Here is a 17,657-nt window from a genome sequence, read left to right as displayed (position 1 = left end):
AGCAATAGCTATAGATAGCATTGCTTGGATTGCAAAGATGATGTGTTGGGGAGATGGGGGCAATGCCTCTACCTCCAAAGCACTGAATAGCAGTGTGTAAGGAAGGAGGATGCGTAAGAAGGGGATATAGGGGAAGAGGGCAGGAAGGCAGGATAATACGAGAAGTGGGAAGAGGCTGTATTGTCCAAGGCTTGAGTCTGAAAGGAGAAGACTTGAGCACTGTCCTCCAGATATCATTGGCCTACAGATGGGGAAAGACTTCCTTATCATTCCCTCACTGATTTAACAGTCATGGGTGTGAAGGAGAGGTAACATTATAATTAACTGTATTTTAATTCCAGCTGTTCTGATGCTGCTGCATGTGGCAAATCTCTCAAACATCTGTAACATGCTCCTTTTCCTTGCAGTTTGATTCACCCAGACTCTTCAACTACCACGTTGTCTGCACGCCTTGGGTCTGTCCAGGAGGATGCAGGGAAGTCACCAGCTAGGAACAGGTAAACTGATCATGTCTGAGTATTTTCTGTTCTGGATGCACTCCTAGCACACTCTTCACTGTAAAGCCTGTATTTCGGGGCTTGTTTTTACTGAGCATGCTGTTTCATGTCTAAAATGGGACACCCCATTACCCATATGTAATGGTAAGGAAAGACCATTTATGTACATATTCATATTAATAAATGTACTACTTTTGAGGAACCTGTAGTTTGCTGCTGGGTCAGTCAAGTAGAGGTGGTGGTGAAAAGGACAGAAAGGGAAAGAAGTGGCTAAGAAAGGCAGAGTTCTGAGGAAGCAGAAGAAAAGGGAGTAAGAGAGACTCAGTAATGGGAGGCAAAGACTGAGATCATGGAGGAGCAGAGGTGTAGTTTTTATTTGTTTGCTCTGTGGTTTGTTTTTTCCCCCCACCCCTCTATCTGCTCCCTCTGCTCTTCCATTAAGTATAATCTTGTTTAAGTTACCAGGCTTCCTTAGGCTAAAATCCTGTCATAGGTCTTTATGCAAGAGCGTTGGAATGAACTTGGAAATGTACATGAGAGCTTTAGTATAAGTTGTGAATGCTTGAGCTTAATCCCACTAAATAGACTGGTATTAGAAGAACAAGTAATTTCCAATTCACAGTGCTTCTGCTATAGTTCTTGTTACATACTTCCATTATGGTTAAATTGGGGAAATAAAGGTGAGGCAAGGATATGAGGAGCAGAGCAAAGATAATCCAGATTTCAGTGTTGGAGTCAGGAGACATTCAGAGACTTATCTGCATTGGTGTTACAGGAATGCAGAACGTTTAGCAATTTGGAGGGATCTGACAGGACTAGTGAAGACTAGGGAGCTCAGCTGAGAAGGATGCTGGACATGCCTTTTTACTTGGAGTCTTTATCTTCTGTGTGGTGGGGACAATTAGGAAGAGATGCACACTGACTATACAGATGAGAACCAAAGATCTCACCTAGGGGGAGCAAAATAGTGGTGAATAAACTAGGATCAAAAATCAATTCTGGGCAAACACGGCAAGGAGTCCAGAGTTAAAAGTTCAATGCTAAATAACTGCAGTGACGTCAAGAAATGTCTGAAACCTTGAGGATGCTCTCCTGCTTCCTGTTTGAATTGACGTTGTCTATTTTAAAAGGCCTTTGCTGTTTGCTCACACATGCAGTAGTAGGAGGGTTTCAAGCTGGACCTAGCAGGCCCAAAGTGCTCATTCAAGTTAAATTTTAACCCTGGCTATTCATGGCCTCACCATAGTAGTTGCCTGTCCGGACTCTTGTTTGAGAAGTAAAGATGCGGTATAACCTCTCTCTGTCAAAATTCTGAACCTGTGGAAACAAAGCTATTGGTTTCAGGCTAAGCAATGCTAGCCTTTAGATCCTCTCAAAGCAGCTCTAGATGTTTCTTTGAGGCAAGCTTGACCATGCCACTTTCTAGATGAGATGAAGCAAAAAAGACACAGGTTGAGTGCATTTAGATGCAGGTAGCAGAAATTACTTAGTATTATTTGTTTTCCCTGTGGGTGGGGGACGTGTTGTTTTTTTCTCAGACTGATTATTTATGGGGAAAAAACCAGCACAACAGTCAGATGTTGCAAGTGGAGGGATTCGAACTTCTCCTTTGCAGGCCCTTCTAAAGGATAGGGATTTTCATTGCAAAATCTCCCTCTCTGTTTTTAGAAAAGACAAATGCAATAGTATTTAATTAGTGATGATAAAGACACAGATATGAAATCTGACTGTTCTAACTCTTGCTTAATGCCCTTTTACACAAATTAAAAATCCCTGCTGCTTAGAGGTAGGTGGCACAGTTAAAGTAGCTGGTGCAAAACAACTGGGAGGAGTGCTTAATGATGGACTTTCATGTCAGTCTCATCTTCCACAGAATAATGCTTTCTGTTAAGCTGCATAACTCTGCCAGTTCTAGCTTTGTTTAACTTGAGAGCATTTGAACAGTAGAAGACTGGCAGGAGTTTAGCCTGCCTTGAATGCCTGACTATGACAGGAAGTTTTTGCTTTATCACCCGTAAATGTATATGGATGTAGTGCCAACATAGTTTCCTTTGATTCTGCATAAATGACTAAAAAGGACCTAACTAAAACCCTTTATCAGCCCAGTGTTCCTCCTCAAGAGACAGAGGAGAAAAAGCAGTTATTTTGAGACTATTGTACCTTCAGTGTCTACTTCCTTGTAGTACAAAAGCTGAAATAGGGTAGCATTGCTATTTCGTGCCTGGGCTCAGCCACATCATCCACTGAGAATTCTTGGGAATAGTTAGTGTCTGTTAGCCAGTTAGCAAGCTCTGTGAAGTTATCCGAGTTTCATTGCAAAGACTAGAGGCTGGCAACAGTTCTCATCACCGAGAGTCAGTTCAGTTCTCATCAGCCTCTTGAGTCAGTTCAGCCTTGGCATTTTGAGCTTCCTCGTTGCTGTGTGCAGACACATTTTCCATCTTCACTCCTTAGAGCCCTGTTAGCATGAATAGCTTACACTGCATGCTTTTTGCTGCTGCTTGATGAGAAGTTGCACTCTGGTTATTCAGAGGCTTAGTCTAGTTGTGGGATATTGGAACAGAGGGTATCTGGAACTTGTATTTGCATTTGTAGCTTTGCAATGATTATTGCAAAATGGTGTGTTTGTTCTGGAGTGCATAGCCAAGATTTCCTAACAGCTGGGCTGAGATCAGGTGGATGCTCCATGTTGCAGTACAAGGAAAACTGCCAGCTGGAGTGACGTCCAGCTTCAGCAGACAGTTTAGCTGCCCTAGGGAACAGGTGCTCAAACTTCCAGAGTCTGCAAACTGTCAGCCATGTATTTCGGAGAGCTGAGGAGAAGGAATTTTAAACGGGTCAAGGAGAGGGGGAATCTCAGTACCCTGTTACAGGGATCCTGGTGCTGGCTGCCCTTGCTGGCGTCTCTCTTTGTCCCCATACTGCTGGAGCTTCTAATTACCCATCATCCCATTGCTTCCCCAGTCTATTCAAATGCAGACATATGTGAATTGCTGTGCCTAAACTTGGTTCTAACTGCTTCCTATGAAGAGCTTTACCAAAGTTTATGTTTACCATAGGTGTTCCAAAGCAATGCACTTGCTTCCTAGGGACCTTTCTTCTGTTTTGATGGGGGAGGAAACTTTAAGCAGTAAGTCTGTACTGAGGAGAGTGAACAATGTTACAGGCTTAAGTTCCTTCTTAGCATGCTACACGATCAATGCCTGCTCTGGTGAAGCACTGCACAATGAACGCTTATACTTCAATTCTTCTCTCTTCCACTGCAGATCAGCCAGCATCACTAACCTGTCACTGGATCGGTCAGGTTCACCAATGGTGCCTGCCTATGAGACATCTGTCAGCCCCCAGGCCAGTCGCACACATATGAAGGGAGAGACAAGCGAGGATGAGCGCAAAATCCTTCTGGTACCTTTCAGACTTCTGTTTGTCTTGCTCTGTGAAGGCAATGAAGTTTGCCTTTCTTGTATCATGCAGCACGAGTATCTTGCTGCCTTTAAAGGCTCTTGTCTGAGCATTCTTACCTGAACCCCTCCTCCAGGTGATGCAGGGATGGAGAATATTGATGCTGCTTTGGACACTTCCATCTTCCTGAAACAAATCATAGTTTCATGTGGAGTTTGCATAAAGGTGTTTAGAGTTTTAGTCTTGGGAAGTGTGTTACGCAGTGTGGAGTTGGTGTGTGGTGGCTCCCTGTGGGTTAAACCTGTCATGGTTGCAGCTGTAACGCTATGACCTGATTCTGTATTTCTCCAAGTTCAGATTTTCCCTTTCATAGGCCACATAATCAGAAACTTTAAACGGCTGCTTCAAAATGGTTACACCATGATGAATGAGTTCAAGCTGTTACAGTTTATTGGGCCAAAACACAACTTGGTCCCTCCCCTTGTTTGCAGGATAGATGTAACATTTTGTAGAAGGCTGTAGTGACGTACTTGTTCGAAGAAAAATCAATGTGCAACAGTGTTCTGTGTAATCCTATTATCCCCTCCCCACAGAGGCAGTGTTGTAGGTGGCAGTTACTGTACAATGTTCAGTAGAAAACAGTGTTTCTTTTCTTTGAGGGAGGGGAAGTGTTTCCAGCAAATGGGGCAAAAAAGATGCAGAGAAGGGAAGGGAGTGTTTGTCACACTAAAAGATTCAAGATTGTTCCCCATTGCCAATTTAAAATCAGGAAGGCTAATTTCTGTGTTGTCAGGTATTTGCATGCTGTCAGCAAAATGCATACAAGTATTCCTGAGGATGCAGAAACACTCTAGTTCCTGTTCAGTTGCACAACTCCTTTCCAGGGTGCTCTGTAAATGGATAACCATGTGAAGGAGAAACATTTTTAAAGCACGTCTTTACACCACCCTGCCCCGTGTATGTTAATGCAGGAAAAATGAAATTTAAAATGCTGTGAACACAACTTGGACCAAGATGATCCACTTCACACTGTTTAATTTTTTGTCTATTTCCTTCCTTTGGGGAGAAGATTGGTAGTATTGCTTCTGTTCAAGTAAGAGCAGAAGATGCAGTGACAATTAATGTAGGATTTTCTGTGAATTCCCAGTGTTTGTTTAATGCCCTTAGCATGTGGAGCTGACTCTATGTTGGAAGTGAATTTAAAGCTTAACATATCCCATTCAGAAGACTAATGAACTTTGCTCATGAAATAAAAGGTAGGGGAGGATGTACGTACAGTGGGGTAAGCACATACTTCTGTGAACTAGAGGTCAAAATCCTTGAGTTGAAAGGATTTTCTGTGTTCTGCCAGTTCATCCAGCTTACTGAATTCACTAGGTGAGTTAAGGGTAAACTACAAGGCAGCTTAACTGTGGAATCACCAGTTGCATCAAATCTTGTGATCTTATGATGTGTTACGTTACTGGTCCATTTGGCTCTATACCTGGTACAGAAGGGGAGCTGCTGACACTGGTTTTAGGATAATAGCCAGGACAGCCACTGCTGGAAAAAAAATCAGAAAGCCAGTCCAGTTAACAGAAGTGGAGAAAAACTCTTGGATCTCAGGGCATCCATGGGAAAGTGCAATAATGTGGGTCTGGGAGTTAACTGGAAAGCTGAAACCAGTTAAAATTTAATTAAAGCTTTTTTTCCTTCTGTTACTCAAAAATAATGAGTGAAGCATTTGCAAAATTGAGATGCAATGTCTCTTCCCACCCCTTGGGGTGCTCTGTTGTGCTCTCAAAATAATCCCAGGTCCCAGTTTCCACTCTGCAACAATGGATTGTGCTGTGCCAAGCCAGGGTGCGTATGGCAAAGCAAAAGGGGCCAGGTGCAGAGCGACAGCTCAGTTTGCGTGGCGCATAGCCTATGCAAGAGTTGGCTCACATGCTTCACAGGCCTGAAAATAAGTTCAAGGTGTAGGCTAAAGTATTCCAAGTGGTGACAGGAAGAGATCCACAGATTCAAAAATGGTTAATTGGGTTGGGAGGGGAACACACCTTTTTTGCTTAGTGGCCAAAGCTAGCAGTGTCTATAAAAGGCTTGATACTGGACAATAGAAAAGGAATCCTTAATAAGAAATGGTATCCCAGAACTTGAACATAGCAGCGTGCATTGCTGTGTCAAGTACTTGCTTTATATCTGGGCTTGATAACAGACTAGAATGCTTCACAAAGCCTAGGTTGAGCACAGATTATATAGAAAAACCCTCTTCCAAAGGATGCATTTTCATTGTCCCCTATATTTACACACACCACCTGACTTCGAGAATAGGGTGCAAGAGGGCAGTAGTGAGGATATAAGTATCTTGTAGGCAGTACAAGATCTTGCCACATTAAAAATAAAAACCCCTTAACTCTGAGGGTACCAACTTTGTTTCTTCTTTGTTCGCAACTTTATATAAAGAAAGGATATAAGGAGCTGATCTCATGTCTGTTTGCTGTTTCTGTTTGCACCTTTGCATAGGTTGTGCAGAACAGCTTAGATTTTATGCCTGTTTGTGGAGGGCTCTTGATGTAGAAGCTGATCTGAGGGCTGATGCAGGTTGATGCCCATGAGACAAGTGCTAAGGTCAGACTAGTAAGTAACTTGCACATCTCCCTGTTCAGGACTCAGTCCAGCTGAAAGATCTGTGGAAGAAAATCTGCCATCACAACAGTGGGATGGAGTTTCAGGACCATCGCTACTGGCTGCGGACGCATCCCAACTGCATTGTGGGAAAAGAGCTGGTCAACTGGCTCATCAGAAATGGGCACATAACCACAAGGTAACCCTGATGCTTTAGGACAGCAGGTGTCTCCTGTCTCTGTGACAGGAGGTTGTGAGTTTTAGCTGGTACAGGGTACCTTAGACTGCAGAGATAGACCCCTTTGCAGGGAGATGAGAAAGAAAGAAAATTCAGATCTTTTCTTTACTGCCTACCAAAGCAGGTAGGGTTTTGACTCCTTGTGGCCCAAAACAACAGGGCACAGGGGGCTGTCTGTTTTGGGAGCTGGTGTGGGAGGCAGCTTATGGGACAAGTATCACTTAAACAGTTGGAAAACAGTGAGTGTATTACAAAGACTGTCCAAAAATGTTCACTGATACTCCAAAGGGCAAGTCTGCCTCTGGGATCAGAGATCACTAATAGTGTTTGATAGCTAAATTTTTGGTGGGTCTGGTAGGCTCTTAACCTTGTAAATGAGTATAAAGAATCTGGTGTATTTAACTATGCGAAAGGGGGATAAAACTGAGATGGTTCTTAAGTGTAGAGCAACAGTCCCCACTCAGCAGATGTATATGTATATGTATATATAACTCAAGCTAACAATATTGGAGGAGCACAAAAAATATGTCTTAATTGCCTGTTGGACACCCCAGCTGAGTTTAGAGTATTGGCAGTCTCTTCACCTACCTCCATACTTGAACCAGTACACTCTGCTGCCTCTCCACAGTATTTTAAATAGCGTCTGGTTAAACATGGCAATGGGATACTGATGAGTCAGTGTGTAGCAAATGACTCTTTTCTAGCATGCTTGTACCATAAACCATGTGTGTTTAGAACTAGACTTAGAAAACCATCTCTATTCTTATACCTCCAGGGTCCAAGCCATTGCAATAGGACAAGCGTTGGTTGATGGACGCTGGCTAGAATGTGTCAGTCATCATGATCAGCTCTTCAGAGATGAGTACGCTCTCTACAGACCGTTACAGGTAAAAGAAGTAGGAAAGCTATGGTTCTTGCTGGGTTTGGTGTCTGACTGGAATCTTTTCTGATCCTGTTCTCAGCAGCTGTTTTATGTTTTCTAAATCAGCTCTTCTGTACAGAGAATTGGTGTCCAGGCCTTTTTCCTTAGTGGTTTAAAGCCTGAGGAAGCTGCATTTGCCCAGAAAACTTTGGGGCTGTCCTCTGTGGATTGAGTTGTTACACGTAGTGCTGCCTAAAATGGAGAAAAGGGTCTCTAATCTAGGCCAGTGCCTCTCATGGTGGACATATTCCATGGAGGCCTTGGAATGGCACAGTCTGTGCTTGTGGCAGCTGTGCTATCATGTGTAGAATCTAGAATCTGTGTGCAATTATTGGTGACTGAGACACAATGGTGGTCTTCTGTTTCAAAATTCCTTCTTTAAAAACTTCCAAAGAATGGATATTTTAGATATACAGTATTGGATCTTCTTATATATTGTATTGGTAACCTTCTGATCTCCAGTGATGACAGTAATAAAGAATTCAGTACCTTAGCCACATGATGCAAGACTGGGAGGAGGTCTTTGTCATGCCTCTCAAGTAGGACTGGCTAGCTGAAAGGGAGGCAGGGAGCCAGTGACCAAAGATGCTATCCTACTGTATTTCATTGCAATCAAACTTGCTGAGGGGTAAGAGCAGTCACTGGCCTGAGTGATTGGATTGGTTTTTTTAACTTGAATAAGACATCTCTGTAGCCTCTCTGTTATCTGAAAGCATTCAGTTGAAAGTCTTCCATGTTCTGCAGTGTCTCACAATAAAGAATGGTTCAGCTGTCCCATGGACTTCAGTCAGAAAGCTTGTAGCCATTAGCATCTTGTCTTCCTTGTGTATTTCAGCTTTTGGCCACAGTCACGTGGTCTTCCACTGAGATTGCTCTGGGCTTCATCTGGCATCTCAGCTAGTTGACTGCAGTGTCTCAGTTTGCTAGTAAAAGCTTGCCCTTCACTAGCAAGTGCTTGTGGATCCCTGTTTGTTATTTGTAAGGGGCTTATATTACTCAAGGTTTAAAGCTAATTCTTGTTCTCATCAGCTGAAAGCACTGTCTGATCTCATTTCTCCTGGACAAAGAGTCAGGAGAAACAGTGTTGTTGAGTCCAATTGCGTGTTGCACTTACTGTCGCCAAAGGAATGATAGTGAGAACTTCCTCCTGAGGTGACTGGAGGCATCAGGATGGCTGATGGAAATTGCTTAGATGCTTTCCAGGTTCTCTGGCACTCTAGCCAGGCTTTGTTTTGACACAGTAGCCTCAGCTAGAGCCTGACTTGTGAGTGAAACTCTTAGAGCTACTTTGGTCAGTCACAGAATTGCTCCAGTAACTTAGAATTAGCCTCTACCAAAAGCTGCATGTGCTGGTTTCTGGGCAAGGGATATGGTCATCATCCACCTTGGCTGGGGATAGGAAGCATTCAAAACTGCTTAGCTGGATGTGGTGACAAAAAATGTGCAGTAGAATAAACTTGTCTTTTAGTGCCACTTAGTCACAACTTGCATGGAGGTGGGGAGGAGGCAGAGACTAAGCACGTGGGGAAGTGTAAAGAAATATTTGTTTCCTGTCCCAAAGAGTTCCTATTTCATGCCAAGGGGGGTGGCTCTATGACTAACCTGGCTCAGCCCACTAAGAGTATCGTCTGATTTTTAAAATGTCTGATCTGCTTTTGTAGCAGGCTGCTTTCTAAGGCTGCTTAATATTTCAGCAGAGCTGCACTTCAACACCTTTTTTTCTTCCTTGTTTTTTAGAGCACAGAGTTCTCAGAAACCCCATCTCCAGACAGTGACTCTGTGAACTCTGTAGAGGGGCACTCTGAGCCATCCTGGTTCAAAGACATCAAGTTTGATGACAGTGACACAGAGCAGATGGCTGATGAAGGAGAAGATAACTTAGCCAGTGAGTTTCACCTGAGTCTTGTTCTCACTCTGTCTTCTCCACTGTTATCCCCAGTCCTTCAGGACATAGTAGTTTAACCATGTCTTGCTTTATGTGTGTGTGTGTTTGTGTGTGTGCGCACGGGGCCGTAAGGATCTAAGCAAACTATAACGTAGCTAGTCCTCCTGTTTCTTATGATGGATACAGTATTTTGTATTTAGTGGAACTGGCAAAGCTTCATACTTCTAATGGAGGAGAAGCATGTAAATTGCTGCCTTCTGTTTCTCAGGCAGACTTCTGCTTGATTGGGCCCTATAGTACCGCACTAAAGAATGTCCAATATGTCAGCACACACACTTATCTTAAGAAGATAAGTTAGAACTATGAAAATACTGTATTCCTGTAGTATTGCACACTGGTCTTTATGTATTAAAGACAATTTTTCTCCTCTCTGGTACCCTCATGATACCCATTTGAACCCTTCTCCTCCCTGTATCTTCCACCTTACCCAACACTAAAAGACTCCGCCAGCCCTAGCAAGCGCACTTCAGTCAGCAGCTTCCAGTCCACAATGGACAGTGATTCAGCCGCCTCCATCAGCCTGAACGTGGAGCTGGACAACGTGAACTTCCATATCAAGAAGCACTCCAAGTACCCACATGTGCCCCCTCACCCTGCCGACCAAAAAGGTATGAGGTAGTCACCAGCTGGAGTTGCACATGATGGAGAGCTGGGCCCTAATAATACTGACCTATTTGGACACTACTTTTGTAGCTGTCTTACAGAGGGGGAAATATGATATTTAGCTGGCACTCCGTTGCAGTTTTGATATGCTCACCTCTGAGGAGGCTCAGTAAACCTGTTGAAACACCTTCTCTGCAGAGTGTGTAACTTCCCCTGTGACTTTCTCTTTGCAGTTCAAGCAAAGTCTCCTGCCCGTACATAATAGGGTAGATCCATGTATACAGTTTCTGGCTAACTGGGGTGGAAGAACAGTCTGTGCATAAACCAGTTTGATATGTGTCTCTACAGTTTGAGATTAAACTGGAAAACCAAGCAAGAAAAAAAAATCCCAAACAACAAATGAACAAAATTAACTTGGAAGAGCTCTGTGCTGACTTCTAATTGTACCTTAATAAGCTTACATTTGACAGAAGAATCTTACTGCTGAGCAGTAGGGCCTAACTTAATCCATATATATAACATTTGTTCAAAAGAGAACATCTACTTAAGTGAAGTAGGAAAAAATCAAATACTCAGTGTTGAAGACTTCTTTTGAAAGTTTTTTTTTTTTTTTCTCCTAAATAAGTACTAAATTGCAAGACTCTATATACTAAATTGCAAGACAACTATATAAGCAAAATGCTTATGGAAAAAAATAATGTCCCTGCCTGCTAACAACTGCATTCTTCAAATTGGACAAGGGCTGACTGAAACCAGGGCTTGCCACTGGCTTGGGTCTAGGATATTCTAGTTGCTTTACATGCTGGGTAGCAATTGATGTCTTTGCTGTGCTTCCTTACCTAAGGTTACATCAGCTTTATAGACTTCTATCTTTGGCTGCTTCTAAAGAATTTCTTATTCTCAATTATTGTTTCACCTCCCCCTTCAGTATTTCTAACTTTAAAAGATGATCCAGTGTTAAGTAATTTAGATTCCTTCTAAAGAATTCGTCATTTTATGAAGTCTAATGGATCTCTTCTGTTGTGGATCAGAATGTATGAGTTACCTTATGCTTTTCTGAAACTGTGAAATGGTCACTGAAGAGAGTGAGGGAGGAGAACTGGTCACAGCTGACTTTCAAAGTATGTTACACATGGAAGAGAGAGTGAGGCTAATTAGAGGGGTCATTTATCAGTGCCTGTTGTAGTCACCTTTTGTTATTTGCTAAAAATATGTCTAGAAGAAGGGTAATCTAACTGCTTATTTTTTTCCCCCAAAGAGAGGAGGAGAGCAGGTTCAAAATCTGAGTTGATGTCAGATGACTCAACAGTAGGGATGGGTTGTCAGCACTACTGACACCAGCTCGTTATTGGTTCCTTTCAACTTGTTTCCAGCTCATGCCCTAATCAAATGAAAAGGGCAAATTCAGAAATGCATCTGAAGGGAAGGAAAGGTGTGGAGATGGAGAGTGTATCAATGAATTCCTTTTAGGAAGGGGGGATGCTCAATTAAGTGAGCTTGAAACAGGCCCAGGTGTGCTGCAGTAGCCTATGAATTTATAGCTGTAGCAGGTTTATCAGTGTGTGTTGGCAGTAAAGCAGGCAGTAGTCGGTTTGGCTCTGGCTGATGTTAAAGGACTTGTAGAGTGATAGCCCTGGTTTCAGACATACCTCAGTCTTTATCTCCTTAAACAAAAAAGCAGTACATGATGAAGGGGAAACGTAAGAGAGCCTACCTCTCTCGGAAACTGTTGACCAAATCAAGGCTTGTTATAGCCAGAACTGAAGCTCTTTTGAGAAGAATTTTGATGATGGAGAGCTCAGAGAAGATCAGCAGAAAAGGCAAGTGGTGAGGGGACTGAAAGGAAAGAGACTTCTGCCTTTGAATTATATGTTGGCAGCCCTCTGCTATCTTTGGTGAATCTCTGCTGACTAGCGTTTGTTATCTGTTCCTGAAATATGTGGTCTTTTAACCAGCTTATTCTGTAGAAGTGTAATTTGTAGTAGAAAACTGGGAACAATTCCTTTTAAGAGAATGGATTTCCCTTGGGGGAAAAGCATCGGTAATATGCCCAGAACTGGGATACGGTGGAGATGTGAGTCATTAAAATGCACTGTGGAGAGGTTGGTATTATCCTGCATTTTTTTGAAAAAAATGTATCCTCTGCAAATATAGAGGACTTACTGTACATCTTTTTTTGGATTCCTGGCATGAGAGTCTCTAGAGGAGACACCTAACCAGGGAGCAAAAAGTTAAAATGAATGACTACATCTTGACCAGCAAGAAACACTTCTTGGCAATAGGGAGACTGAAATTTTGTAGGTACTGAGATGCTTGTTATTTAAGGCCTTCAAAAATTAGGTAGGACAAAATGCTACAGTGCATTCTGCAGTGCCTAGAGTAGTGAAATGGGTGACTTCTAAAGCTTTGTTCTGGAAATATTGCAGTTGGAGTGCAAAGACTTTCACCTTGTGTTCTTGATTTATCCTGGCTATATTCAACAAAAGGTGCCATCCAGGGTGTTACAGAGTATCACAATGATTAGACAGCCAAGACCAGATAGTTAAGCTTCTATGTAAAATGGGACACGGTTATTTTAAGAACAGAGTACTGTAGTCAATCAACGATGTGGTGTGTTTGCTGCTGTCAGTGGTCAGTAACTTCCCTATGACTGTTATGGACACATGTATTTGTCTTGGTTTCATTGGAATTGTCTTTTGTCCTTAGACTTGATGACAGTGACTTAATTTTCTTTGAAATAATGAAGTAATACTGAAGATAACACCCACCTTTTGAGGCTAGTAACTAAATTTCCTCACAACTGTAAATTACAGTTGTTGGGGGAAGACTGACAGGACAAAACATCAGTGCTAGAAGTGCAGGTCAACTTTGATGTAAGAGGTTAGTGGGTTTCTCCAAATGATTAAGGGATATGCAATTTCCACTAGTCACAGAGGTCAGCTGCTTTGCAGCAATGGCCTGTGATGTACCAGCTGTGTCTTAGAACAGAGTGGTTTGTGTATAGTCTGAGTGTAATGGCAGGACTTCTTGTGATGTTATGGGCTGACTAATGTCTGGTGTGTTTCCATGAAATTCTAGTGACTCCCAAGTTAGTTGGCTTGTAGTATCTTACAAGTGAGTATAGTGACTCATTTATAGTATCATCTGCCTAAAGACAGTGGTACTTTATAGTATGTATCAAAATGGGAAACAAAGTAAGGTTGCTTTCTGCATTTAAATTGGGGGAAGAGATTGATTGATTTTAAATGTGGGGTTTAGTTGCTGTTTTTAAAGAGATACAGTTATTGATATGGGAAACTTGATTTTCTAAATATCCTTGCAGTTGGGTATCCTTGATCCTGGTAGCAAGTAGTTTGGGTAGTTAGTTTTTGATGCCTGCATCTAGTTAGGAGGGGGGAAGAGAAGAGGATCTGAGTAACCATAACACAGTTCCTTATCACCATTGCTTACCAAGGCTTAGCGTGCTGTTGCCAGGAGCCCTTTTGGTCCACCTTCTTTTGAAAAGGTGCACCTCAGTTTTCAGTGGTATCTGTGGATGTATGCATCCTTGTTTGTGTATCTAGAGGAAAAGCTGTGGTTCCTGGCCAGTCTGTTTTGATGTTTAACCAGAGCAATCTATAAGGTGTGTAAAATCTGTACCTGCTGGTTTCCAGTGGAGACCTGTGAGTTTCTCTGTGCGTTGTGGTATTTGCTTCCAGTGATGCCCCTGAATATCAGACCTAGGAATTTGTATGTTCTGGGGTGGGATGTTTTGGTTCATTTTTTTGTTGTTTTGTTTTGGTGAAGCTGCTTGTGGAGCTTGTAAGATACTCTTGACAGCTAACAGCTAGCAGAGAAGGCTACAAAATATGCTACCCGAACCTCCTCCCCTCGCCCCTGCGCCCCCACCAACATTCCCTGGAGTGTGATGCATGTAGGATTGATGATTTGAAGTAACAAATATGCATGTTAGCCACTCTGACTGTCTCAAACTCACAGCTATAAGCGTGTTATCTGTCCAGTCTAGGAAGAGGTATGGTATCTTACCTTGTCAGTAACTTCTTGTGGGGTGCAATTGGAAGCAAAGTTATAGGAAGTGAAGCTGTATTGAAGGGAAGTGTTCCTGGTTTGGAGGTGCCACCTGTGTCTTTGTCCAGAGTGTAACTAAGGTTAGGTTTCAGCTGGGGTTAACTCCTGCCTTGGCCATGCCAGTCAGGGATATGTCAGACATAATTTGAGTGTGTTCACAGTAAGAGCTGCTGCCCTGAGGCTGTTGCAAGGTGGAGAGGGATGGAGGTGCTAGTATACATGCTCATGTGTAGGTACAGCATGACATGACTTTCTCTAGGTAGTCTGTGGGGCTGTGAGTGAATGAATGCTGAGGGTGGGCCAGCTTTTTTTGTAATGCTAAACTCTTTGTCTAAGCAAGAGATGAAAGGAATCTGCAAATAACCATCAAGCTGCAAGGGAGGCTTGCAACTTCTCTTTGGTACATTGATCATCTATTGAGTGTCTGTTTGCAAACTGGGCAACTGCAGAGACAAGCTCAGACTTTGAAACTGGTGGCATGTAAGGGGTCTATTGAGTGCTGCTGTTCAGACACTTGTGATTGCTTGTGTCCTGTCAACTTTCTGTTGCTTTCTGTTGGTGTCTGAGAGCTGCCTGGCTTTGCATTCTGTTTGTGGCAGTAGGTCCAGACCATTCTCAGGAAAGGTGGTAAAGGGCTAGCTTCAGACTTTGGATCATCATGCTGTATAAGGAATTGCACTATTGCTCTCATTTTCCCACTGTACAATACCTTTTTGTAGAAGCAAGGAACCAACTAAAGGCACAACAAGCTAATGGCCTCTGGCGAAAACAAGCTTTTTGTAGCCAGCCAGCCTGCATGAAAGATCAAGATTTAGCAAGCTAAACAAATGTAGTAGATGGAGCTTCATCCTATTTCCCATATGTAAAGTGATATATAACTCTTGCTTTCCTTTGTTGCTGGGAGTCCACCTCTGTCAGCATGGATTCCTCAAAACACTTTAAACTGTTTTAGATTTTAGACTTCTAGCTCTTGAAAGGCAGGCTGTCTTTAGTTTCCTTCACTGTGTAAGATAAATCTTATGGCTGTTCTGTCCCTCAGTCTGAGATACTTCATTAGAGTGGGAGAGCAAAATGGCTTCTGAAGCTGCATTTTTAGACCAGAGTGAGAAGGCCGTTCCCTGTCTGGACATTCCCATGGTGTCAGCTCGCAGCTTAACACATTTGTATTCAGATCTAGAAAAGTGTGGTGTGGGTCAATTGGAAAAGCAGACTCTTAACTCCTAGTTCAGTCTTTGCTTGTGTCTACTTTGTTTGTTTTGTTTCTTCACAGTAATAAGTACTATTTTCTTGCCTTAGAACTTTTTGATAGAACAAGAATGAGAGGATATTCTTGTCTTGACCACTCATCAAGCTGTTGCTAAATTAGTGACTAAATACTTGGATGAGTAATGCTGCTTCTTCTGGTGTGGGCGTGTACATTGTAATTATATGGGCGCACCAGTGTAACCTGTCATTTTTTTTGTCTCCGCCTATCTCCCTCTTCTCTTTTCTTTCAGAGTACTTGAATCCTGAAAACGGAGGGCAGCAGATGTTCTCTATAAGTGATGCTTTTATTAAAGGTAAGGAGAAACTTCAAATGCTGTTGTGCAGTTTTAATATAATGATGAAAACTCCTCAGTACTCCTTTATGAGAGCATTTATAGAAATATTTACTTGACAGTAAATCTGAACTTACTTGTGCAAATCTGATATAGAAACTATACTCTAACTTTTTTGAATGCACTCTCAAGCTTAAATTTCTTTCAATTCTCAGATTTCTTTATTCAAAGGCACTCAAAGAAAAGCTTTTACTTTTTTGTTTTTTTTTAAAATAAGTGTAAGTGGCAGGTCTGTTCACAACTTCCCCACCCACTAACTTATGTAACAGACACCGATTCTTACTTTTCTGTGCAAGCAAATGAAGATGTGATATGATTAATTGCACTGCTTCTACAGAGTAACTTAAAGCTTCATCTCTTAAATCTTTCTGGGTTTCCTGTCATCATCACCACCACCACTATTACTTCTGAAATGAAAGGCCATTAGATGCAGTTGTGAGTTTTAAAACCCCTGTGCCTTCCAATGTTGTGGCCAGGTGCAATTGTGGCCTTTTTTTCTCTCCCAGTTAATGCCATTGATTTTGGTGAGCTCGTAAGAGGAGGAAATAAGGGAGAAACCCCAATGTCTGTGCTGCCAGAAAAATAAAAGTCTTTGATTCAACTGATGCTTAGTTTTTAACTGAGCTTTTGCAGGAGAAGGGAAAGGGGAAAAAACAATGTAACTTCTGTTAATGTTCTACACAGCTAATTTTGGGTATGGAGCATCTGGAAGAAGTTAATTGTTGTTTTTAAAGAGCCTTTTTTTCAATAGTCCTTGTCAGATTACTGTTGTATAAGGATTTTGTAGTTGCATCATGTGCTCTGAGGAGCTTTAAGCTTGAACTCTGAAGGCTTACATACTTACTGATGAAAATTTATACACTACTAGGAAAAATGACTTATAATATAGTCAGCCATTATGAGAATGGGGAAGTGTATAACTTCCCCTCTATAATATCAGAATACCTGTGTGGGAAGTAACCTAGTACAAAGCACAGAAAACTAGTGAAATAACCTCTAATCTTGGTACTGCAAAACAGAGGACAGTTCTTAGGAGTTACTACACAATATAATGATTGCAAGCAGCAGGCCCCCTCCAAGTGAAGACTGTCTTATGCTGTTGAAACATGCTTTCTGTTTCCAAAACCAGAGATGGCTGTAGTTCATGCTGACATTTAGGATTTAAAAAATTGTATCAGTGGATACAGCCTTCATTGGCATCCTGTTTATTGTAGCGGAGAGACACCTGTGTATATGATGGTTAGGTGGATGGAGGTGAGGAGATATCCTGAGATGTTTTGAAAAGCTTGTGTCACTTTCTTGACAGAAGAATTCTGTAGTACTAAATACTGTGATACAAGCTAGATGAAACAGCCTGCTGGCAGCTCCCTCCACACCTGAGCAGCAAAGAGGTGATGTGTAGGATCAGGGCTGCAAGTCATGTAAAGGTTTAAAAGTCTGACATTGGAATTGGTGGCATAGCATTTATTTTAAATATGTTTGGGAGATACACTAAACAAGGCCTTTACCAAGATATAACTGAAATAACTGGATCTTTTAATGCAACTTATATGTAGATGTCTTCAAAGCAGCAATTTTTTGTGGATCAAATTAGTGCCTTTGACCGATGTTCGAAGTCTAAGATGCATTATGATTATGTATTATGAATATACACAATATTCAGAATTTGCTGCTTATTTATAGGCAAAACTAGGATATAAGGGGTTTTTTTTTTCCCCTTGTCTTAACAAACTTGGTAGCAATTCAATTCCAGAAGAGAAAACAGTCTGCTGAATAC

The 17,657-nt window shown here is 42.0% G+C and overlaps 1 protein-coding gene across 4 annotated transcripts in view; it reads left to right on the top strand.

Annotated features, from left to right (window-relative positions):
* The window catches only part of PIKFYVE (phosphoinositide kinase, FYVE-type zinc finger containing), a 71,988-nt gene that overhangs the window by 17,960 nt on the left and 36,371 nt on the right, over window positions 1-17,657 (top strand). For 3 of the 4 annotated variants that reach the window (XM_075711147.1, XM_075711145.1, XM_075711144.1), the window contains 7 exons: window positions 408-497; window positions 3,764-3,902; window positions 6,548-6,705; window positions 7,520-7,631; window positions 9,404-9,551; window positions 10,052-10,219; window positions 15,779-15,841. In XM_075711147.1, the coding sequence (XP_075567262.1) occupies window positions 408-497; window positions 3,764-3,902; window positions 6,548-6,705; window positions 7,520-7,631; window positions 9,404-9,551; window positions 10,052-10,219; window positions 15,779-15,841 (878 nt within the window). The remainder of the gene's footprint in view (window positions 1-407; window positions 498-3,763; window positions 3,903-6,547; window positions 6,706-7,519; window positions 7,632-9,403; window positions 9,552-10,051; window positions 10,220-15,778; window positions 15,842-17,657) is intronic. The other variant, XM_075711146.1, reaches the window with a different exon arrangement.

Source organism: Pelecanus crispus, chromosome 5 (assembly GCF_030463565.1).
Source record: "Pelecanus crispus isolate bPelCri1 chromosome 5, bPelCri1.pri, whole genome shotgun sequence".
NCBI lineage: Eukaryota > Metazoa > Chordata > Aves > Pelecaniformes > Pelecanidae > Pelecanus > Pelecanus crispus.
Note: the sequence above shows the minus strand (reverse complement) of the source record. Positions and strands in the feature narration are given on the sequence as shown.